The sequence below is a fragment of the Leptonychotes weddellii genome, chromosome 7 (genome assembly GCF_054177405.1).
Source record: "Leptonychotes weddellii isolate Sample4059 chromosome 7, ASM5417740v2, whole genome shotgun sequence".
NCBI classification, from domain to species: domain Eukaryota; kingdom Metazoa; phylum Chordata; class Mammalia; order Carnivora; family Phocidae; genus Leptonychotes; species Leptonychotes weddellii.
Genome location: NC_138375.1, coordinates 14416265 through 14442492, shown reverse-complemented (window position 1 = coordinate 14442492; position 26228 = coordinate 14416265). Strand labels below are relative to the sequence as shown.

The 26228-nt window shown below is 33.9% G+C and overlaps 1 protein-coding gene across 2 annotated transcripts in view; it reads left to right on the top strand.

Moving 5' to 3' along the window:
- CDH18 (cadherin 18) overlaps positions 1 to 26228 on the top strand; it is a 403581-nt gene that overhangs the window by 110211 nt on the left and 267142 nt on the right. For both annotated transcript variants that reach the window (XM_006726862.3, XM_031018262.2), the window contains exon 2: positions 11374 to 11857. In XM_006726862.3, coding sequence (XP_006726925.1) covers positions 11630 to 11857 — 228 coding nt within the window. In that variant the 5' untranslated portion in view covers positions 11374 to 11629. The remainder of the gene's footprint in view (positions 1 to 11373; positions 11858 to 26228) is intronic.

The window sequence follows — 26228 nt, the reverse complement described above, 5'->3', positions numbered from 1 at the left end:
GCACCTGGGTGGCTCAGTCAGGTGAGTATCCAACTCTTGATTTCATCCCAGGTCATGATCTCAGGGTCATGAGATTGAGCCCCATGTCAGGCTCCGTGATCAGCAGGAAGTCTGCTTCTCTTTTTCTTTCTCCCGCTCCCTCTGCCCCTACTTTACTTTAATTTGGGACATTTATGGTAGTTACTTCTAAAATGTATGTTTTAAAAACATTTTCAAAACTTATATAGGAAATATTTTTTTTTCTAAATTGTATATAACATACATCATACAGATAGAAAACCATAGCTCTAAAACATATAAGTATTAAGTATTCATGGGGCACCTGAGTGGCTCAGTCAGTTAAGCATCTGCCTTTGGCTTAGGTCATGATCCCAGGGTCCTGGGATTCAGTCCCGCATCGGGTTCCTTGCTCCACAGGGAGCCTGCTTCTCTCTCTCCCTCTGCCACTCCCTCTGCTTGTGCTCTCTCTCTCTGTCTAATAAATAAATAAAATCTTTAAAAGAAAGTACTAAGTACTCATTATCAAGACATTATATAATAATTCTGTATTTTAATAATGTTTAGCTTAGTTTATTCCAAGAAATATAAAATTCAAATTATAATTAAAATATTTTCTTATATCCAGTTCATGATAAATAATCCAATAAAACTTTGCAATGATGCATGTAATATATTTCATGTAAAGAGCATGCCACTCTTAATTTAAGAGACATACTTTAATTTTTTTTGTTTTCTCAGCTGTGTCAGTGGACTTCGAGGCATTCAGATAATCTTGACTGTGACCATAACTCTGATTAATTCTTACAGAGACTCGTGAGGTTATTACACCTATTTTACTTATGAGAAAATTTGGCTAAGTTCATTGGACTACTCAGTGGGTCACTCAAAACTGAGAGAAGCCAAACCTGGTTTTATTTGTGCATTTAGCTGAGTCCTGATTATGAGCGCCAGACTGCTAATCAATAAGGACATAAAGATTAAAGTTAAATTCTGGCTGGAGGTTACAGTCCAGTTTGGAAGACAAGTAAATGCATAAGTCATGTGATTAAAGTGATAGGGTGGAAAAAATTATATTTTATGTTCTTGTCTGCTGTTCCTGTAATAAAACATTAGTAAGAGAAAAGCATATAAATTTATTTCATATAAGTTTTACATGACATAGGAACCTACATAAGGAAATAAAACCAGATAAAAAGCAGTTAGAGCCAGACTCTTCTATAATGAATGGACAAAGAGTAGTAAACTGTGAAAAATGTCCCAGGGAAAGGGACTTGGGCTAGTTAGTTAATTGGGTAGAAGGACATGACTAGAAAGATCAGAGTTAGCAAGGCTTTTTTTTTTTACAGATTTGTCTTGGTCTCAAATTCCCATCCTTGGTGACAAGAATGTTTGCTTCCTTCTGCTATAAAGAGGACTTATTTCACAAGGGGATATTATCTTCTGCCTTTAGGAAGATCAGAGTGCCCTTTTGTATCTGTTCCTTTTCAAGTCACTCTAACTTAAAATAATCTACATGCTAGAGTGGCATATTTTGGGGTGGCATGTTCTGAACTCCTTCATGACAACAGAAAGAACAGGGGACCACAGAGTGGATGGGCTCTGGAGACTCACTTGGGGGACTGGTGACTCACTGATCATTAAAACAGAGAAGTGGCTTTTCATTTAAAAGAAACAGCTTGCTCAAAGGCACAAAGACTAGCAAGAGCACAGCATAGTCAGGAGACAGTGTGGAAAATATGAGTAGGTGTTTTCTGGGCAGACACTGAGGATGACAGGGAAAGTGGGAAGGTGCCAAATATTGAAAAGTCATGAATTTCATCTGAAAGTGTTTTGATTCTCTCCTGGAGGTGATGCAGAGATATGGGGGTGATTTCAAGCAAGGAGTTGAAATTATATACAGTGTGAGGACAGACTTCAAAGGCAGAGGTGTTGAAGGGGACTCTACACAAGGATCACGCCTTCTGTTTGCATTGCATAGTCTTGTGTGCTGTGAATGGCACAGATAAAGCATAAGATGTAGTTTCTTACTTCAGAGGGAAAGGAGAAAAACAGGATTGTAATATTTGTGATCAAAGTTGCAGGAAAAAAAAAAAAAAACTGCCACCAAAAATATGTCCTCTGGAAATTAGGATAGAGTGTTATCCATCATCTTGCCATCACCACTACCCACTCCCCCACATTTTCCTTTCCCTTTTTTCTGTCCTCTGCACTTCATTTCCCCCTGAAATCCAAAGGCTGGAGAATATACAATTTCAGTTCAATGGTTGTTAAATTAGGGATAAATTCAGCTCTGAGTAACAAACATAAAAGAGGTGTGGCTTTAAAAATATTTTCTCTATTAACGAAGCTTAGAGCTTGTATGGAGGTTGCACTCACTTTGCAGTGTTCTCTGGGATAAAGTTGGTTGGTTTCTCTATCTCTAGGCTATGACACTCATTCTCATGGGCCAAAGGGGAGCTTTAACCATCATAGGATTCAAGTGGCAAGATGAGGGGGAAAGAATAGATAAAATACATGTCAGTATTCTTCTAGGGAAATTTCCTGGGAACTTGAAAGATAATACTCTGCTTCTCTGCCATTGGTTAGAACTTAGTGATAAGGCCATATCCAGCCACAACAGAGGCTACGAAAAATAATGTTTATTCTGGGTAAGTGAAGTGCAGGGACATAATGCCTGGCAAGATGTATGGGGTGCTCAGTGTTGGAAACCAGATAGTGAGTTAGACCACTAGGAGTTTGTACCGGTAGTGTTTTTGATACTTTAAATCAAACTGAATAACCATTTTAGAAATTTATTTCATGAAACTCTAACATCTTAGATGATATGTGTATGTGTAGTATGCGTGTGTGTGTATGTGTGTGTATAACAAGAATATAAATTAAACAAAAATAGTGTGTTGGGTGGAAATACTTTTAGAAGACATGAAGAAGTTCAAAATATCTATTTGTTACTTGGACATATACAGATAAGTACAGAAACATTGCATTTGGTATCACCATTTTCTTCTACTTTTCTAGTTTTCTGAGTAGTGTTAGCTAGACTTTAGGAAGGTTAGAATCAGCCACATGAAAATTGGAAGTAATTTTATTTTAGCTACTACAGCCAAATAGATCAATATTGTGAATATTATCTTATATTCTCTTCAAGACATTGCCCTTCCTACTAGGTATATAAATTCAGGAATACATGAAATATTAAAATAAAACTCCATAAAATATGTTTGCATTAATCTAACAATAATGGAATTGGTCTTGAGACAGAAAAAATAGTGACAACATGAATGATAAATAGTCTGTTTTATTTCCTTTTATTTATTTATTCTTAGTCAACATAGTAGCAATATCCATACATGTATTTTGATCTATAAATAATAAGATATAACTTATAAAGGTATATAGTATATGACATTGCAAAGTTTACTAATGCATATTTGGCTCAATATTTGAATAGCTTCCTAATTGCCTCTGTGTAAAAAGGAACTTAGTGAAAAAGCAGGATTTTATTGATGAAATATAATTTTCTTATCCAATATTTGTGGCTTTGATTGTGACAGTCTTCGAAGTGAAAAGTAAAACATGCTTTTAAAAAGTTTTTCTGGGGCGCCTGGGTGGCTCAGTTGGTTAAGCGACTGCCTTCGGCTCAGGTCATGGTCCTGGAGTCCCGGGATCGAGTCCCGCATCGGGCTCCCTGCTCAGCGGGGAGTCTGCTTCTCCCTCTGACCCTCCCCCCTCTCATGCTCTCTCTATCTCATTCTCTCTCTCAAATAAATAAATAAAATCTTTAAAAAAAAAAAAGTTTTCTGTAAAACATTTTTAAAATTAAATATTTAACTTGAAGTGTGTTATCTTATACTACTCTTGCAGCATATACTCTGAATTAATTTCTCTATTTCTCATTTATCTTTCATTCAATGTTGTTGGATTCAACAAACATTTGAATGTTGTTCATTCAACAAACATTTACTCATTGGCTACATTATGAGAAGTACTTCACAGGAGATGGAAAATACCCAGACATAGTATGAGAACTTAAAAAACAACAAGAACAAAAAACAAAAACCAAAACAAACAAATAAAACCAAAAAAACCTGACACAAAGGGAAAATTAAATAACACCTATATAAATAATTAGAATGCTGGTCTGCAATAGTAAAACAGGATTAGATAATGCTATGGTGATTTAGAGGAGCAAACAGTTCCATTGAACTATGGTATCCAGACTTGCAAGTGAAGGGTTTGAGATTTTACCCTACTATCAAGCTTACGAGTTAGGCTGCCACAGTTTTGTAGATGCTGACAGAACATATGAAACTCAGAAGCAGAGAAAAAAGGCCTTCTTATCCAAATCACAGCAGGTGGCATGAGTTCTCCTTGCTCCTTACATCCCATGGGGTAACATGAAGCAGCCCAGGTACATGCCATACACACACTATGGGTCATGGCTAAGGAACACTAAGCTTTGGAATCCTCAGTGTTATATTGGGTCTGCTAGCAGACCTCTTCAATCCGTGTCCTAAAGGAAGACATTATAATCCAGTCAGAAAACAAATCTGCTTTCTGCCCCAAAGGGAGGTTCTAACTTACTTTCTTTCAAGGCTGTTTGCTATACATGTATCCACGGGAAAATAGCATCAAACAAAGCTGTGAATGCCACTCATTCAGAAGATGTGTAGAAACACAAGAGACCCAAAGAGAATTGTTCTCCAAAACAGAGAGGTCTTTGTGGAGAAACATTCGTTAGTCTAGGTCTCAGATGATAGGTATTACTAAAGGAAATTTGGAGAGTAAGGCTCTTAAGGCTAAGAAAGAAGAATGAGCCATGTGAGGGAGTAATGCCTGTATGTACATACATAATACTTTCATACCTGCCTACATGAAATTTAATATCTATTACACTTACAATATTAATATTTTTAGAAGACTCTATTTGAGAGAGAGCACAAGCAGGGGGAGGAGCAGAGGGACAAGCAGACTCCCCGCTGAGCTGGGAGCCTGACACAGGGCTCCATCCTAGGACCCTGAGATATGACCTGAGCTGGTCAGATGCTTAACTGGCTGAGCCACCCAGGTGCCCCACAATATTAATATTTCTAACAGAAAAACATAATATGTAAAAGTTAGTGCTTTCTGATTTATGTTATTTATATATTATATTTTAGGGAGAGCCATACTTTGAGATAATTTTAAATGTATATGTGTATATATACATATAGGGTAAAATCTCAAACCCTTCACTTGCAAGTCTGGATACCATAGTTCAATGGAACTGTTTGCTCCTCTAAATCACCATAGCATTATCTAATCCCGTTTTACTATTGCAGACCAGCATTCTAATATATATATATATACATACATCCTTTAAGCAAATGCAATTTATCATATCGAACTTTGGAGCTAAGAGAATATCCTAAAATGGTCAGGTTGAGACTGAAATATTGATTTGGGGATCAACCTAGTGATAAAACTTGAAACAAATTTAGGCAAAGCCCTCCACAATCTATGTGGTTTATGAGTATTTGCATTTTGACTGTAAGCAAGAGTTCCAATTGACACAGATTGAGAAGAGTAAAATTGCTAAACAGATAAATTGCCAATTGAAAGAGAAAAAACAACTATTTTCTCAATGGAGAAAATAGTAAAAATGGTGAAGGACAAGAAGGTAAAACAAAACTCAGAAGTCAATATCATTAGAAATTGAACAAGAACTAGACAGAACAAGAGAATGATACCAAAATTCTTGATCATTGAATCCAAAAATGGTGGAAACCATAGGTCCAGCATCAGACATATGCCTGAGAATGCATCTTGTCAGCAATGGGAGTTATGCTTGTAATCACAAGATTTTAGAACATCCTGAAGGTAATGCAAACACACACCAAGGATATATAGATAAGTATTAAATAATTATTTGTTAACCTTAAAAAATGGCTCTTGTTCAATATTTGTAACCTTCATCTTTATAAGTACTCCAGAATTCAAACATAAAATTAATTCCCTTATATTTAAATCTGCCTGACAGTATGACGGCTTTAAATAATTCATCCTGGAAAAGTTAAGTTGCTTTATTTTCAAGATGACACAAAGAACAGCTTTCTCATCTGATTAATATACAGGTTTGACAGTTGGGAAGCCCCACTTATGTGTGTGTATTGAGCATCATATTCCCATTGACTTGTACTTACTTCTCCCACAAGATGTCTTTATATATCTCAAATTGAAAGTAATTCCAAACAATATGGACTTTCCATTATACTTTATCTTCTTTGACATTTTATTTTTAAGCTAGGCTTGCTCTATGCAAAGTCAGATAAATTCCTGCCAAGTAACATATAATGCTAGAGTTTAGAACTTGGTAGCAATTAAAATTCTAGGGTTTTTGAATATGTGGAGTATCACATGTCACCCATCACATATGGAGACTGGAATGGTAAATTCATGAAATAAAGTCAACAGAGTATTTTTTTACAAAGACATTTTCAAAGTAACAAAAAGGGCAAAACTTTTTAAAAATGCAACAAAAGGCATTCTCTAGACCTCTTTAGAGTTCAAAGTTTAAAAGTTAAGAACAAATTGGTAAAAAAAAAATCCAGGGAAAGGCACACATTTCAAGCAGTAACATTTGGGATAAATGTGAGCATACATTTCTCTGAGAATATTGTTTCCTAGGAGCTCTCTGAAGGAATGCCTGAATTGAAGATCTGTAAATGCCTATCTTGGGTGATGTGAGTAACTCAGTGTAAGTGAGGAAAATAATTTACAAATAATACTCAGTTATTAAATCATGAATTCAGATAATCAGATTGCTGCACATGCTCAAAGATAATTCAATTAGAATCTTTATTCATAAATGAAAAATGTGAAGCTCAGAGTGAAAAAAAAATGCTTATGAAAATGTGATAGTGTTCTATAAGATGAACATTTGTGGCCATATCTCTTGACTCATGGTACACTGTTACTAACTCTACTGTGGAGGAGGGAGCAGTTACAAAAGCAAGGGTCCAGCGTCTGGAAGCAACGTTTCACTTAAGTAACTGAGCAGAGGGGAGAGGTCTACATTATACATTATTGCATGTAATAAATTATTTGGAAATTACTTCTTTTTTGGACTGACGGTAATGTTTTTTATCAGAGACAATTTTTTCAAATAACAGATGTCAATTTTGACGATGGAAAGCAGCAAATAAATTTATTGGAAAAATATTGTGCAGCCATCAAAACTGATGAGGGCTAAAGAATCAGGTTTGGGAAGTGGAAACCAAAAGTTAGATAGTAATTTCAGGTACTCACCACTGAAACAGTGTAGCTAGAATGACTCTTAACCCATGCAACTGCCCCTGGACTCCCCCAGAAGGCTGCTGGACTAACATCCGCTACATCTGGACCTTGAGAACCTCAGCACCATTGTGAAAAATTTCTCAATTGTCTCTCCATTCATCCATCATTTGTTTCAGGGTGCTGGAACATATAATTAACATGCATATGTCACTGATATAAATTCTAATTAAAATGTTGTAAGAAGAAAGTACCATGTCACTAAATGTTTAGAGGTGAAAGAGCTCTGTTTATCAGACTTCATATATTGGACTGTTCCCATGAAAGTTGGGAAGGTGTTTGAGTGCTGCTTAATCAGAAAATGGCAGATGTCTGCAACATATTTCCACTGTGTTAGTCTTAATATTTTAATATAATTTGTGTTTTAATTCTTTCTAACCTATGCAGGGATGGATTTCTTGAAGTAGAGCAGATTTTTATATTTGGAGATCTGTCTTCTCATAGTAAATGAAATTACTTACAAAAGTACAGTAGTAATATTTACATTTGTTCTTTCATTCCACAGAGATTTATTTATCACTTTATAATTATCATAGTAGAGATTCTAAAGATACATTTGTAGATTAAAATGCATTTATATATTTTTGGAATGCCAGGCAAGATCAATATTATAAAGAACACACTCATTCTACATATCTGTAATGCATTACAAAAACCACTTTCTTCACCTTCACTCATGAATTATGCTTTGTTAAACAACTTAACATAAAGGGCAAAGATGTTAATTTCATTTAAAAATCACACCAAGTGGTGTGAAAGTATTAAGATAGCACCTTCTGTATATTCATCAATTTGACTTCTTTTTTTTTTTTTAAAGATTTTATTTATTTATTTGACAGAGAGAGACACAGCGAGAGAGGGGAACACAAGCATGGGGAGTGGGAGAGGGAGAAGCAGGCTTCCCATGGAGCAGGGAGCCCAATGCGGGGCTCGATCCCAGGACCCTGGGACCATGACCTGAGCCGAAGGCAGATGCTTAATGACTGAGCCACCCAGGCGCCCCCGTCATCAATTTGACTTCTAAGAAGAATGACTAAAGTTTCTTTTCCAAAATCTGTGACTTGAAAATTGTCTGTAGATATATAAATGTATATAAAATTCAAGTAATTTATTAGACTGGAAAGAATATTAAAATCAATTATTTAAGCCACAAATTTTGGTAAATGAGAAAATTGAGACTCAAAAAAATTAGATGATTCATATGTTTGTACTATAAGTACATTGTTGGGGAAAAAACAAAGGAAAGAAAACCTGTTTTTTTCTGACTTTCTTTCCAGTGCTCTCATCATGTTGGAGCTGCAATGGTATTTTAACATATTAAAAATATGTTAGATTGACTTCTTTCATTTATTTAGTCCTATGCATTTAAGTTTTCTCCATGTCTTCTCAAGATTTGATAGCTCATTTCTTTGTAGTGCTGAATAATATTCCATTATCTGGCTCTACCAGTTTATTTATCCATTCACCTACTGAAGAACATCTTGGTGCTTCCAAGTTTTGGCAATTATGAACAAAGTTGCTATAAATATTCACATGCAGGTTTTTGTGTGGACATGTTTTCAACTCTTTTGCTTAAATAGCAAGAAGAACAATTGCTGGTTTTATGAAAGAGTATGTTTAGTTTTGTAAGAAACCACCAAATTGACTTCCAAAGTATTGCCATTTTGTATTCCCACCACTCATGAATGAGAATTCCCGTTGCTCTTCATCCTCATAAATATTTGGTATTGTCAATGTTCCAGATTTTTACCATTCTAATGGGTATCTAGTGGTATCTTATCATTGTTTTAACTTGCATTTCCCTGATGGCATATGATATGGACTATCTTTTCATATGCTTATTTGCTATCTGTATATCTTCTATGGTGAGATGTCTGTTAAGGTCTTTTCGCCCATTAAAAAAAAGTAAAATTAAAAAAAAATGAAAAATAGTGTTTTTGAGTCATTTTTAATTTCAATCAGTGAAATATTTATCTTTGCTTCCATAAAATATTGCAAACTTCAAGTTATATTTACCAGATAATTAAAATGAAATCCTAGTTCTAATCAATACAGTTCTTGCACAACTGGTAAAAAAGCATAACCATTAACCCTAATTTATGGGGAGAGATACTGATAGAGAAAAGCACCATATTCTAAGTCTCATGTGAGATTTTTTTCATTCCCTACTTGATATAAATATTTTTCTCAATTGTGTGAAAGAATTATCATGGCGACTTATTTGTATTCAGTTTGTTAAATCTTTATATCATCATGTCATCTACCTTATAATTTTTTCAGACCTACATTTCAGTTTGTGTTGGTGTACCGGGGTGAATTTTATGAAATGAGAAAGTGATTCACCTAATATTTTTACTAGCTAGAGCAGCCATAATCTTGAATCCAAATTTTTTTTTTTCCTAAATACATATTAAAACACACAGATAGGGGCACCTGGGTGGCTCCATCAGTTAAGCATCTACCTTCTGCTCAGGTCATGATCCTAGAGTCTGGGATCAAGCCCTGCATCAGGCTCCCCGCTCAGCGGGGAGATTGCTTCTCGCTCTCCCTCTGCCTGCCACTCCCCCTGTTTGTGCTCTCTCTCTCTCTCTCTCTGTCAAATAAATAAATAAAATCTTTAAAAAAATAAATAAATCACATATATACAGCAAAATTTGCTACACAATTTCATGTTTTTATAAGCTAATAATTTCAGGGTCAACTTTTTTTCCCTTATCCTCTCTTCTCTTCCAGAAATGTGTCTTAAGTTTTACTTTATTGTCCAATTGTACTAAAATCTAAGTCCAAGTCCTCAATATTTCTTATTTAAAAATCAAAGCATTTCCTCCTGCTATTTTTGCCACCATTATTTTGTTCCTTTTACCTTTCTTTACATAGCTGCTAGAATTATGTGTAATGTCATCCCCAAGCTTGAAATCTGTTTTGCCTGTATATGAGACCACACCCTGGAGTATTATCTGCAGACCTCTCAAAATTCAGTCAAGCTATAATTCAGCCAAATGATGCTCTCTCGCTTATATTCAGCTATGCCAATCTGATATCCATGTATGGAGTTATTTTAAATCGCATACATTTTTTTTTCAGCCATGTTCCTTTCTGCTGTGTTTTATTTTTTTCTATTGTACTTATTAAGCAATTCAAGTACCTACTTGATTGATCTATGACAGTTTTCAACTGTAAAGTATTTTGAGTATTTTGTTGAAGTACAGTGAGTCACATGTAGCATGTAATCCAAGTATAGTATGTGTTGTGAATTTGTATCACATTTAACAAAAAAACAAAATAAACACAAAAGCAAACAAAATTTACATTTACTGTGGAGTGCCTAATAGATCCCATGTTCTAAGAGATCAGATTACACCTGTGCAGATACTCATGGTCAGTTTATGAGCATTTCTGCACTCCCAAGGGCTGCATTTCTGTTGTTTCAAAGGATTTTATACATACATACATATATAAATATACAAATATGCATATATATGTATATATGCACAAATATTCAAATACATAAATTATTTTAAAATAAAAATATATACAAATAAATATATGTATATAAATACTAATATATATATTATATACATTTGTTTTTAATTTTTAATTTTTTAATTTTTTTAAGATTTTTTATTTATTTGACAGAGAGAGTGAGAGACACAGCGAGAGAGGGAACACAAGCAGGGGGAGTGGGAGAGGGAGAAGCAGGCTTCCCACAGAGCAGGGAGCCCGATGTGGGGCTCGATCCCAGGACCCTGGGATCATGACCTGAGCCGAAGGCAGATGCTTAACGACTGAGCCACCCAGGCGCCCAAAATTTGTTTTTAAATATTGAGAACGGTACAGATAGGGAGGTCCTTATAAAAATGTATGCAGTATGCAGGCTTATGCATGACTATGTGTATGCATGTTTGCATGTATTTCCAAAAGAATTTGTATATATTCTTTACTTATCAGCATCACACTACAAAATAGTATAATTTGCATTCAGAGAAAATACTTAAAGCTACCATGTTTTGTAATATATATCATTTTCTCTCTTTCCATTAGGTAGAAAATGGTTGTCCGTGTTCACTTACTGTGAAGATTTGGAATCAGACAACTACAGCTTTGATTCTCCAAGTGTTTCAGGATGTAAATGTAGTCTGACCTTTCCCTAATGGGCAGTTAAATCATGGACACGCTAAACAATTTACTTTGGACTGTCCTTTCAAAAGATGCTCTGGCTTCTCTCTTGAATGCGCACTAAGCATTTATAACTGACAAGGAAAAGAAAGGAGACTGTGAACTGGAAAGCTATCTTACAATGAAAATTACGAGCACATCTTGCATCTGTCCAGTCCTAGTGTGTCTCTGTTTTGTGCAGAGGTGTTATGGAACTGCTCACCACAGCTCCATCAAGGTGACCAGAAACCAGACCAAACATATTGAAGGTGAAACCGAAGTCCACCATCGTCCCAAAAGGGGATGGGTTTGGAATCAGTTCTTTGTTTTAGAAGAACATATGGGACCAGATCCTCAGTATGTTGGAAAAGTAAGTTTTTGTTATTTTTTTTTCTTATTCTAAGAAATTATGGGATAAGACGAGAGTGGGGTTGGGTTGGTTTGGAAAAGACATGGAAAGTAGAATGAAATATGCTATAGAATACTATTACTTCTACTAAAAGGTTTAAAATAATGACTGTAAAAAAATGAGCTTTACCAGCCATGTCACCTCTCCCTAAACATTAGTCCATACATGCTGGACTGAATGTTCTTCACCAGCATATTATTCTTTACATTATTTTGTATAAAATGGAAATATTTAATTGAACACACAATTGAATAATTTTGTCTTTATTACCATGAAGGTATATTGAAATTCACAAAGTCATTTATTGGTGCATTGATATTTATATTTTTTAATCTATTGCTAATGCACATGAAGCAAAAAGAGCACACTTTTTCAAGACACCTGATTTATTTTTATTAATTGTTATAGGAATTGTATTTGAATTTAAGTCATTTTTTAAAAGCACATGAATATTTTTTTCAATTCTCCAAATTAATTTCCATATAAATGCTGATATATATTTTAAATATACATTCGGTATACACAGGATGTACAGATTTTATTAACATTCCAAAAGAATGAAGTTGATAAAATAATCAGTAACTTCAGACGAACTTCCCTTTCTCTGGAAAATACAAGACAATTTAATGGCTTATCAAACCATTAGGAAATTGTGTGCTCAGTAATAGGGGACAGCTTAACCATGTGTCATGTAGGCTCCAGGGTAGAGAATAGAGTGGGAGATGGAGAGACCTTCTGATGAATTACGGATCATTGGAAGCAGCCACTTAGGTTTGTTCAGTACCTCTGGGAGAAACAGTAAGCACAGCAGTAGAATCTCCATGACTGCAGGCTCAGTGAATTCCATCTCCCTGCTTGACAATTTATTTTCACTTTAGCACTGTTAGTACTAAAAAAAAAAAAAAAGAAAAGAAAAGAAAAGAAAAGAAGAAAAAAATAGTACTCCATCCAAGCCATGGTACTTCCCTCATATGTAGGCAGTGTAGGATCACAAGCCATCTGCTTTACCCCTCATCCAACAGGGATGCACTGGGTTGCAGCTGTATTTTTCATAGCCAGCAGGAGCTGCAGAGTCAGAATGTGGTACATAAAAAAAGATCTGAATCAATTCTATAATTTTCTTATATGCACATTAAAATGAGATGAAGCAACTCATCTTCATCATTTCCTTTTTTTTTTCTACAAAGTATTCGATAAAGTAAATGGAAAAAGATGTGCTGAAATAAAAACATAATATACTAAATTACTTGAAAGTTAATTTGGTTATGAACTTCAAAATGCTTTTCTATAATAATTTATTATCCTTGAAAAGGAGAAAAATAAGAAACAAAAAACTTCCCCCCTTTAGGTGTATACCAAAAGGAAAACATATTTTATTATCATAAATATTCTGTTATGTATATTTCTTGTCATTTCAATCTAACTGAAAAAAAAATTTGCTGGAAAGGGACATATTAGACAAATTTCATTTCCTCTTGCATCATCTCGTTTGGTAAACGATGTAGCCATAATAGGTAGATCAATTTCAAACATTCTTTCTGGGCTTGAGTGCCAATGAACATATGGTTGAGAGCTTGTTACCAACCAGGAGGGGGTGGAGGTCTGTGAAGCTGTTCATATTTGTGGAGGTTCTTTAGAAATTGGTATCTGTTCTATTGTTTACAGAATCAGTAGACAAATATAAAGGGTCATACCCAAGGATGTGGTTCTCTTCTTCACTATCTGACCTGATCCACTCACTTAGTCTTTCTACTCTATTCTAATCTTCCTTTATGAGAAATTCTATCTTGATTGTATAGATTCTTTCCACTTATCTATTACTACATACATACATAAAAACATAACTGATTTTTAAAGACTACAAAGCTCAGGGCGCCTGGGTGGCTCAGTTGGTTAAGCGACTGCCTTCGGCTCAGGTCATGATCCTGGAGTCCCAGGATCGAGTCCCGCATCGGGCTCCCTGCCCGGCGGGGAGTCTGCTTCTCCCTCTGACCCTCCTCCCTCTTATGCTCTCTGTATCTCATTCTCTCTGTCTCAAATAAATAAATAAAATCTTTAAAAAAAAAAAAAAAGACTACAAAGCTCAATCCATAGTGATTAAAATAATGCTCTTTGCCCCATTATTTTAATTGGTTCAAGATGTAAATTTATATTTCACACAAATACATTCATAAGGAGCCAGCTATGTATTTTCATAGCACTTATAAATAAAAAATAGAATCATTACAATTACTATGAGCATGAAAAAGAACTGAAAATTATCAACTTGGACCTTTTCTGCCACAGAAATGATAGCAGTTGTGTCAGTAGAAATAATTAGTAGTCATGAAATGCAGTTTTTGTATTAAAATAGTATTTTTATAGATGTATTATGTAAACATATTTTAAATTATCCTTGAGCTCTTGATTATAATTTTGTATATCTGCAGTTATATTTCACATTATAAAACAACTTTAATTGGGCTTTTGATTAGGGCTCAAACTCCTAAGTGTTTTGATATATACCAACTTCTCATATATTTCTTATAAGTTTTTTAGTGTTTTCTAGTCAATGATTGGATTATTATGAAGGCGTTTATTTTGTTGACAGTAGTCAATATATATTGCTCACCACTAAGACTTTTGTATGTGGCTAAGACCATGATCATAGAGCTATTTCTAATGGTAAATAGTAGAATTATACATATTCATGCATAATATATATACACCATTATACATGCCTATAATTATACATATATATATATATATATGTATGTATAATGTATAATCCATATGTTTCCTGATGGCATTGACCATGAAAGATCAAATACCAAAACTAGCATGGATATATATCATGAATTTGATGTCATGGAATTATTAAAAATCTTTTTATGTATCTTACGGACTTAAAGAAGTTTTTTAAATAATCGAAGGGTTAGGGTAGGGTAAATATAATAGCACACTGGTTAGAAAGTAAGTCCTTTCCTCCTAGAACAAATTATATAGTAATGGCATTATAATTTTAAAACAAAAGTGTTTTTTCTTTTCTAAAAATGATGTAAAAAAACTTGATTTTTACATGAACAGTGCTGAATGAATCCCATTATGACTGAGGATATAATTTTATATAAGTTATCACACAATTTCTAAAATTTATGCCATCCATAAACACCTAACATTGGAATAGACTCATTGTCTTCATGAGATACCAATGATTACTAAGCAAAGAGCTAGGTTTGAGTTATAGCTTCTCTGCTTATTATCTGTCTTATGGCTGGCAAGTCTCTTTCATTCCCTGTATTTCTGTTTCCTTAAAGGTAAAACTGGGAAATACTGTTTGGTATTTCTGATACTAATTCAACTATAAAGTTTAGTTTATGGTTTAGATCATGGGTCAGTTAAACTATAGTCTGTGTGCCAAGTTCAGCCTGTGCACATTTTGATATTGTCAACATACTAAACAAGTTTTGGGTTGTGACATATGGGAATTATGTGATATTCAAATATCAGTTTCCACAACTAATGTGTTTTTTTAAATATAGCCACACTGTATATATGTATTGTATATGGCTATTTTCAAGCTACAATGGTAGAATGAAGAGGTGGACAAAGAAAGTAGGGTACCCAAAGTCTAAAATATTTACTAATGGAATTTGCAGGAAATGTTTGTGAGCTTCTAGTTAAGATGTCTACCTCACTTAGTATATTGTGAATACTTTAGAAGCAAGTTCTAGGACTGCTTCATCTTAACACATACAGTATCTATCTCAGTGCCTGTTGTAATGATCAAATGGTAATTCACGGAAAGTGCTCCCTGAGTATAAACTTTTGTAGCCATGTTAACGGTTGTGATAATTATTTGAAATTATTGAAACAAAAATCTCACTAATAATTGCCTTTATGATGGATAGAATTTTCGAAAATTTTGAAATTTTCAAATGGTAAAATTTTTGACTTCATCATTTTCACTGGAGTACCATTCACCCATAGATATTTTAATGAATGTTTATTAACTCTCATGTTTTAATTTTTATTGTTGTTGTTTTGTTGCTATTTCATGCGATTATATAATGAGTGTTCTACACACATTTAACATACATATAGGTATGTCTGTGGGAGAAATTTCCAAAGGTGAGATTCTGATTCAGATAAATAAATCTTTAATTTTGGTAGATACTACTAGATCCCCTTCCGTAGGTACTGCAGTATTTTGCACTTCTCTCCCTGATGTAGAAAAGTGACTATTTCTCTACAGCAGTGCCAATAATGGGATTGTAAAACTTGGAATTTTGCAAATATAATAGGTGAAAAATAGCATCTTTGTGTACTTTTAATGTATGTTTCTCTTATTAGGAGTGAAATTGACCATCATTTCATATTTGAGGGATACAAGTTTTTTTTACTAACTGTTCATGTCCCTTGATATTATATTCTTTTGTTAGACTCTTTAACTTATCAATACTAATAGTTCTTTATGTAATAGGTACAATAATTTCTTGCCAGTGATATAAGTTATCAATAGTTTTTTCACAGTTGCCATTTGTCTTTGGACTTTGTTTATAATTTCTGATTTATAAAAATTTATTATTTTAACATAGTAATTCCTGGCATTTTTTTTGTTCTTTATTTTTTCCCCAATATTTTCTTTGTTGACGTATAATTACAATATAGAGTTATATTAGTTTCAGTTATAGAGTGTAATGATTCAGTGGTTCTATGCATTACTCAGTGCTCATCATGACAAGAGTACTCTTAATACTCTTTATTTTACACATCCTGTCACCCACCTCTCTGGCAACTACCAGTTTGTTCTCTGTATTTAAGAGTCACTTCTTCATTTGTTCATTGATCTCTTTTTTCTTTGTTTGTTTTGTTTTTTAAATTTCATATATGAGTGAAATCATATGGCATTTGTCTTTCTCTGTTTTACTTATTTCACTTACATTATACTGTCTAGGTCCACCCCTGTTGTTGCACATGGCAAGATCTCATTCTTTTTTATGACTGAGTAATATTCCTTCATATACCCACACCACATCTTCCTTACCCATTTAACCATCAACCACTTGAATTTCTTTCCTATCCTTGCTATTGTAAATAATGCTGAATAAACATAGGGGTTCATGTATCTCTTTGAATTAGTGTTTTTGTTTTCTTTGGGTAAATACACACTAGTGTAATTACTGGATCATATGGTAATTCTATTTTTTTTGTTTTTTTGGTAATTCTATTTTTAAATTTTTAGGAAACTCCATACTCTTTTCCACAGTGACTGCACTAGTTTACATCCCCACCAACAGTGCAGGAGGGTTCCTTTTTCTCCAAATCCTTGCCAACTTGCTATTACTTTTCTTTTTGATTCCAGCCACTCTGACAGAGGTAAGGCAATATTTCATTTCATCTGTCAGAATGGCTAGAATAAGAAAGACAAAGTCCTAGCATTCTTTGACTAAACCATGTTTTTTTAAAAGATTTTATTTATTTATTTGAGAGAGAGAGTGAGAGAGTGAGCATGAGTGGGGGATAGGGGCAGAGGGAGAGGGAGAAGCTAAATCCCCATTGAGCAAGGAACCCGACATGGGGCTCCATCCCAGAATCCCTGGATCATGATCTGAGATAAAGGCAGACGCTCAACTGACTGAGCCACCCAGGCACCCCTTGACTAAACCATATTGTATTTGACTTGGAGTCTTCTGATATTTGAGGTTATTGGTGTTCAGAATTAGTGACAGTAGATAAAAATACATTCTTCAGGCCTTAACATATATAGCTTATGGTGTGAAAGTGGAAACGTTTATGTTAGAGACCAGAAATTATAACTTAGAATACAGTTGAATTTCTGTTTTTTAGCCACTCGCTATTGGCTGTTTTATGTCTGTGTCTCATGTTTCCTGATAGATTGTACCCTAGAGGTGCAGGTTGTAATTGTCAAGTGTATTGACTCCAACTAGTTTATGTTAGAAATATTTAAACATATGTAATTGGTAGAATTTACCTAAAAATATACATTGCAAATAATGTCTGTTAATGCCTGCTGCAAATAATGTCTGCTGGCAATAGGCTTCATATATTTCCAGTGGTAACTCCTTGTGATTAGCTATATGCTTTGCTCCATAAGTATGTATTATTTTCATTTGAATAATATAATAGAAGATTACTTCTTTAACCAGCTAGGCATTCTTATATAAAAAGTAAAGAAAACTCTGTTTTTCTAGGGTATCTGTAAGTGGATATTTTTTACATTGCATTATTTGATAATTAAGGAGAATGGAATAAAAATCATAGATAAGAGGTCAGAGACTAAAAGGTGTGTTTCTACTTAGCAGTGCATTTTAGGCTAAGATATTTAGTCTATTCACAACTTTATGTTTAGGTGTAGGGCTCTATTGACATTAAAGATACATTTGATAATAAAAACTTAAAATTTTTCAGAATAAGCAAATGAATTATATTTTCCATCTTCACTTTCTTACATTTGTGGTGTATCTGCTCTGTTTATAACTATTAGATTTTTTCTAGATATAAACCATAACTTGTAGAAGCTATTGCTTACATCTATTAAGAGTTTAGTTACTAAAATTCTACCACTCTCTCCCTATCCGCATCCTATCCTGAATAGATGAGTATAGACTATACACAATTATTCTTAAATTGCTTTATTAAAAACAACTAATATGTAGAAGATAAGCAAGAAATTTTAGTAAAATAAAGGAGCTAAGAAATCATCTTGTTAAATCAATCAAGTAATAGAAAGCAACAATGCTCAAAACAGGTAAGTGACCTCTTATTCTTCAGGGGATTAGTTATGGTAGTGCCAAAGAAGGAATTGTAACGTATCTGATTCTATAATGAGAATCAGTTTCTAATAAACAGTGCATGAAATTCTTCTCTCATCATCACTATTACTGCCATTATTCTATACTTTTTTCTTTATTTAAAAGAGAACTTCAAATCTCTTTTAATATGAAGTGCTGTAGTTTCAAATTAAATAAATGATTTTGAGGTTAAAGAGAGAATAAATCATGTAGAAAGGCTAGGGAAGGTTCAAGCTTTTAAGAAAAGAATGTATGATATCTCTAATATCATTATGAGCTCTGAATTAAAAATTAAGTGTGCAGCAGGGAAAGGTCCTAATTGTCATTTAATATTGTCAAAATGATAATTTTATGAACATTTTTATCATAACTTCCTTGAAATAGAAAACTTCGTGTATCAAAACATGACATTTGAATTTTATTTATTTATTTTTTTTAACATGACATTTGAATTTTATATAGATGACAATGTGATGACATGATGTCGTGTGAAATTAATTATGACACACAGTTCTATATGGAAATGGAACTTTTCAAATATTTATTGTGGAAATTTAACTATTTAGATCCATTTCTACAAGGAATTGGATGCATAAAAGGGGATTTTGATTTGGTGTATATTTCATTTAATTTGTAGAGATTTAGGATCTTTTTTTAAAGAAATCAGATGTCATTAAAGTTAATTACATTTTTAGAGAATATGTGATATTTTATTATTTAAATATAACTTAAAATGTTTAAGTTAATTAATGCATTTCTTAATGCTACACTGACAATTTTTAAAGGTCATACTACATATGCCATGGCCATGACATTTATATTTATTCACATTGTGAACTTTATATTGCTATATAAACATATCCATCTGTGTGTGTGTGTGTGTGTGTGTGTGTGTGTGTGTGTGTGTGTTTATCAGTGGTGCTAACCCAGAAGTGACTTTCATCCCTGGGAGCTTTGGCAATGTCTAGAAACAAATTTTGCCAGGGCTAAATTGTCTATTAGTTATAGATGGCATCATCAATAGGGTTCATGATACTTAAAGGGCCCAGAAAACGTTTTAATGCATTTTCAAATCAGAATAAAATATGAAAATATATTTATTTAGGCTGTATTATATTAGTCTTTATATCAATACAGTTATAAACAGATTTTATCATTTTAATTGAAAACGGGGCCCAAAAGGAAAAATGGTCAACCATCCATGGAAGTTCTAATGTGAATCTGATTTTGGGTTCAATGTACTTCTTTCTGAAATATAACTGTGTCCCATTTCTTTTTAATTCATATACTTGATTTTTTAAATTTTAATTCCAGTATAATTAACATAGAGTGTATATTAGTTTCAAGTGTATAATACAGTGATTCAACAGTTCCACACATTACCCAGTGCTCATCATGACAGGTGTACTCTTTCATCCCTATCACCTATTTTACCCAACCCACCATCCACCTCCTCCACCAAGAAGAGGTCACTTAATTATTTTGAGCATCATTGTTTTCTATTACTTGAAAAAATTGGCAAGTGATTTCTTAGCTCCTTTATTTTACTAAAGTTCCTTGCTTATCTTCTATGTGTTTGTTGCTTTTAATAAAGCAACCATCAGTTTATTCTCTATAGTTAAGAGTCTATTTCTTGGTTTGTCTCTAGCTTTCTCTCTTTATTTTCCTTTAATCCTTTGTTTTGTTTCTTAAATTCAACATATGAATGAAATCATATGGTATTTGTCTTTCTCTGACTGATTTATTTCACTTAGCATAATACTCTCTAGCTTCATCCATGTCTTTGCAAAAGGCAAGATTTCATTCTTTTTTATGGCTGAGTAATACTCCATTGTATGTATACATATATGTATATAGATAGATATGTAGATAGATATAGATGCATACCACTTCTTTATCCATTCATCAGTCAATGGACACTTGGGCTCCTTCCTTTACTTGCCTATTGTAAATAACACTGCTATAAACATCAGGGTGCATGTATCCCTTTGAAATAGTGTTTTTGCATTCTTTGGGTAAATACTCAGTAGTGTGATTACCAGATCATAGGGTAGTTCTATTGTAACTTTTGAGGCACCTTCATATTGTTTTCCACAGTGGCTGCACCAGTTTGCATTGGCACCAATAGTACAAGAGGTTCCTTTTTCTCCACATCTTAGGGAACACTTGCTTCTTGTGTTTTTGATTTTAGCCATTCTGACAGGTGTAAGGTGATATCTTATAGTTTTGATTTGCATTTCCCTGATGATGAGGATGTTGAGCATCTTTTCAGGTTCCTGTTGGCCATCTGTATTTTCTTCTTTGGAGAAATGTCTGTTCATGTCTTCTGCCCATTTTTAATTGGATTATTTGTTTTTAGGGTGTTGAGTTGTGTAAGTTCTTTATATATTTTGGATACCAACCCTTTATTGGATATGTCATTTACAAATATCTTCTCCCATTCAGTAGGTTGCCTTTTAGTTTTGTTGATTGTTTCCTTTGGTGTGCAGAAGCTTTGTATTTTGATATAGTCCAAATAGTTTATTTTTGCTTTTACTTCCCTTGCCTGAGAAGACATATCTAGAAAAATTTTGCTATCAGGGTGCCTGGGTGGCTCAGTCAGTTAAGCATCTCTCTCTTGATTTCAGCTCAGGTTATGATCTCAGGGTCATTAGATCAAGCCCCACATTGGGCTCTGTGCTGGACCTGAAACCTGCTTAAAATTCTCTCTCTCTCTCTCTCTCTCTCCCCCACTCATCCCCATCTCCCACTCACTCTCTCAGAAAGAAAGAAAGAAAGAAAGAAAGAAAGAAAGAAAGAAAGAAAGAAAGAAAGAAAAAAGAGAAAAAGAAAAATGTTGCTATGGCAGATTACAGAGAAATTACTGCCTGTGCTCTCTTCTATGATTTTTTTGGTTAACTGATATACTTTATAAAGTTTAAAGTTAATACCTTTACCATAATCCTAAACTATAGAAATAATTTAGGATATTTAAACACTCTGCTTTCCATTTTTCATATTATATTTGTCTAATATCTTTTTCCTCATTAAAAAAGTACTTTCTAGGTTTTTCATGATTAAAATTATTTAAACATTAGATTTTGCTTGGATTTATTCAGATTTACCAATATCTATTTTTTATTGCTTACATACAATCATTTATTTATTTTCTATTTAGCATGTGAGCAGTAAAAGCTTTTTTTCTTTTTACACTGAATCATTGTTTTGTGTGTATGGGATTCTATGATGAGTTTTTCCATTACTGTTTTCTTAAAGATATATTGTATGGTGAATTCTATTTTTGATGAGAAATTTGTTGTGATTTCATTTTTAATTTCCTCTTTTGTTTAGGTTGATTTCAGGATTATCACTCTTTGTGGCCTATAGATGCACTAATGTGTCTAGACTTTGATTATTTTTCTTTATCTGGCTTTCTATTTCTTTCAGTATGTATATTAAGTAAGTAGGGTTGCCAATACACAGTACTCTAAACTGAGTGGTTTATAACAGAAACTTATTTTCTCACCATCCTAGATGCTAGAAATCTGAAATCAAGATGTTGGCAGGGTTGATTCCTCTTGTGGTTTCTGAGAGAAGACTTTTTTTAAGGCCATTCTCCTTGGCTTGTAGACAGCTGTCTTCATGTTCACATGGTATTCTTCATATATATGCATCTCTGTGTCCAAATTTCCCCTTTTCATATGAACATCAGTCAGATTAGAGTCCACTTAATGAACTCATTTTAACTTAATGAGCTCTGTAAAAACCCTATCTCTAAAAGTACTGGGGATTAGACCTTGAAATACGAATTTTGCTGGTAATTCAACCCACAGCAGTGTAAAATCAGTCCTTGTATAATTATTGAGATTTTTATACTTAATTATAGAACTATAGTATATGTTGTTTCTTTGCATTTTTGATTTCCTCATTTATTGTTTCATCCTAAAATTTCTATTTGATATAATTTCTTTTTTTTTTTTTTTAAAGATTTTATTTATTTATCTGACAGATAGAGAGACAGCGAGAGAGGGAACACAAGCAGGGGGAGTGGGAGAGGGAGAAGCAGGCTTCCCGCTGAGCAGGGAGCCCGATGTGGGGCTCGATCCCAGGACCCTGGGATCATGATCTGAGCCGAAGGCAGATGCTTAACGACTGAGCCACCCAGGCACCCCTGATATAATTTCTGTCAAATTTATTTCTAGCATACAAATCCTCTAAGTTGAATGTTTAGTATGTTCTTTGACTTACACATGATTAATTTAAATATATTTTTAAATTTCTAATTGTATTTGGTTCCATTTTTTCCTTTTTGTATAATGACCTGTCCTTTCATTTTTCCTTCTGTTTCTTCTCATAGGATTTTAGTTATTGCAAACCACTAATTAATAATCTTGTTCAAATTTTCTAATTTATGTTTGTGCTTGATGAATTTGCATAATTCTTTTGTTTATTCACTGTCTGTCATGGAGATTTGATCCCAATATGCCTTTTAAAATTTTACATTCATTTGTCCTCAGTAGTATACATAAGTAGGAATAGGGATTTTGGTTGGATTCCTCCAAAATATAACTTAAGAAATATCAATGGAAAGTCACTTATCTTTTTGTCTGCTGGCAACCAGTTGGTTTTATAAATCTGAATGAATATTGATTTTTAAATTTTAACTATAATTTCTTGTCCATACATTCAGTGGAAATAGCAACAACAGTAACACCAATAAACACACACACAAAATAAAACATATCTTTCATCTGGGCTACAACTTTTGGTTTCAGTTTATTGCAGAACTCTTATTAGAATCAAGAACTTCTACTAGACCATTAACTTCCTTGTACTTTCTGAAGCTGGTGGGTAAATTGTCTAATTTTCATTTCATGTAGTTGTTTTTAAGTAGTCTTGGTTTTTTCAGATACCTTCATTCTGAGAGTCCTATACCTTGAGGAGACTGAAAATTGCGACTTCTAATATTCAGGAGATGCAATAACTAAATTCTTGGTACCCAAAGCTTTCATCCAGTTTAATTTCCCCCAGAGGAATGAGGCTGGCTGCCAGCTGGAAATGATCTCCCCGGTACTAAGTTTTCTCTCCTTACCTTTTCTCCAGGGAATTATCTTTCACTGTTTTTATTTTTTATTTTTATTTTTTTAAAGATTTATTTATTTATTTATTTGACAGAGGCACAGCGAGAGAGGGAACACAAGCAGGGGGAGTGGGAGAGGGAGAAGCAGACTTCTGCTGAGCAGGGAGCCCGACCCGGGGCTCAATCCCAGGACCCTGGGACCATGACCTGAACCGAAGGCACATGCTTAATGACTGAGCCACCCAGGCACCCCTCTTTCACTGTTTTTAGCTCATTCATATAATACTTCAACTTTTAATTTTTATACATCATTTTGACCATTTATAGTAAGATACATGTCTTTTTTGGCTTTGCCATTTTATTGGTCATATCTTGCCTCAAGTTTTTCTTTATACAGAAACAATATTTGGATTAGGTAATCTTCTTAATATCTGTTCTGGATATAAATAATAGTATTAGGGGTGCCTGGGTGGCTCAGATGGTTGAGCATCTGCCTTCAGCTCGGGTCATGATCCCGGGGTCCTGGGATTGAGCGTGCATCGGGCTCCTGGCTCAGCGGGGAGCCTCCTTCTCTCTCTGCCTCTGCCTCTTACCCTGCTCATGCTCTCTCTCTCTCTATCTCTGTGTCTCAAATGAATAAATAAAATCTTAAAAAAGAGAAATAATAGTATTAGTTTTACCATGCTTCAATATTTTCATGCAGAAGTAGAGATTAATCTAAATATTTCCAAAATATCAAAGAGTAGAAATATACATTCCAAAAACCTTATTGCACTTCTTAACTAAAGTCTGATTTAGTTCAACATGTATATTCCCTAAGGAAATGAATAATTTTCAACATAGGTATTAGGATATTCTCAGAATATCTGTTTCATTATTTTATTGGTTTTTATTCAATGGATTTTGAACACTGCATTGCACTGGATCTCACATAACAAAGGTATTTAATTTGAAAGTTGAGCCACAGGGTCTTCAGATGCATCCAGGCTTTTATTTTTGTTTTTAAAAGTCATAAAGAAAATATCAAGCATTCATTTTAAGAATTAGAATGAAATGTAATCAACTCATTTCCTGTAGGATATTTATTTTTCCTATATATGATTTGTCACTGTATTCATAGAAATTTAAACAATATATGGTATGAAATCATTTTCTATGCTAAAAAATATTACAAAATATTTTTTTTTAAAGATTTTATTTATTTTTTTGACAGAGAGAGACATAGCGAGAGCAGGAACACAAGCAGGGGGAGTGGGAGAGGGAGAAGCATGCTTCCCGCCGAGCAGGGAGCCCGATGTGGGACTCAATCCCAGGACCCTGGGATCATGACCTGAGCCGAAGGCAGACGCTTAATGACTGAGCCACCCAGGCGCCCAAAATATTACAAAATATTAAAAAAAAAAAGCCTAAACTATAATCATGGCCTTTGGTTTACATCATTTAGAACTAACTATAGCTTGATTATAGGTGAGTTTAATAAAAATTGAAGACTGCTTAAGATATATTCATTCATTCAAAATTTATTGAGTCCTTTCTCAGCTCTGGTCAGTCTCCTAGGTATTATTTATATGATTATGAAAAAAGGAGATTTATTAGAGGACATTGACATTAAACCAACATTCACACAAATACATACTTAATTATGAACCATGATAAGGATTACGGGAAACAATGTGCTTGCTATGTAGTGTAAAACCTAGACTGGTGATTAACAGGAGAACTCTCTGAGGAAAGAACAGTCAGGCTGATATCTAAAAGTGAATAGGACCTAGTCAGTCCAAATTGGTGGTATGCTCATGACTATTGGGAATGGAGGCAAGTCCATGGCGAAGGAATAACACATGTAAAGATCCTAGCATGGAAAGGACTCTTTGGATTTGAAGTTCAAAGAAAGATCCAGGTGCCTATAATTCATATTTAGAGAAATAGGGAGACATGGTTGACTTTTCAGAAGAAAATTACATGGCATCATTGTATTTATTATTAGGCAATCACTTTGCTCTATGAACAACTGAATTGCAGGGAAGAAGCTCAGGAAAATCAAAAGTAGTTTAATTTCTATAAAGGAGCTAATATAGAAACAGATAGTAATAGAGTGTCGTTTGCTTACTTACATTTCAGTAATGGTTCAAGGGCTAATGTATTCATGGACTATATAATGTGTTATGGACTCAGGAGAAGTCTTGAGACATATATATAAGTAACAGTGGTGGAAGTCACATTGGATAGGTAGCCTTGATTTTTCTACCTATATAATTGTTTAACCTTGGTAAATCCAAACTTTCAAATGGAGTTTTATTATGCACATTAATAAGGCAGATGAATGAAATGATTTCAGGGATTCTATTCACTTCTTCAGCATGAGTTCAATGGTTTTAAAAAACTACAGCATGCCATAGCACACACCCTCCCCAATGTCCATCACCCAGGCACCCCATCCCTCCCACCCCCACCACTCCAGCAACCCGCAGTTTGTTTC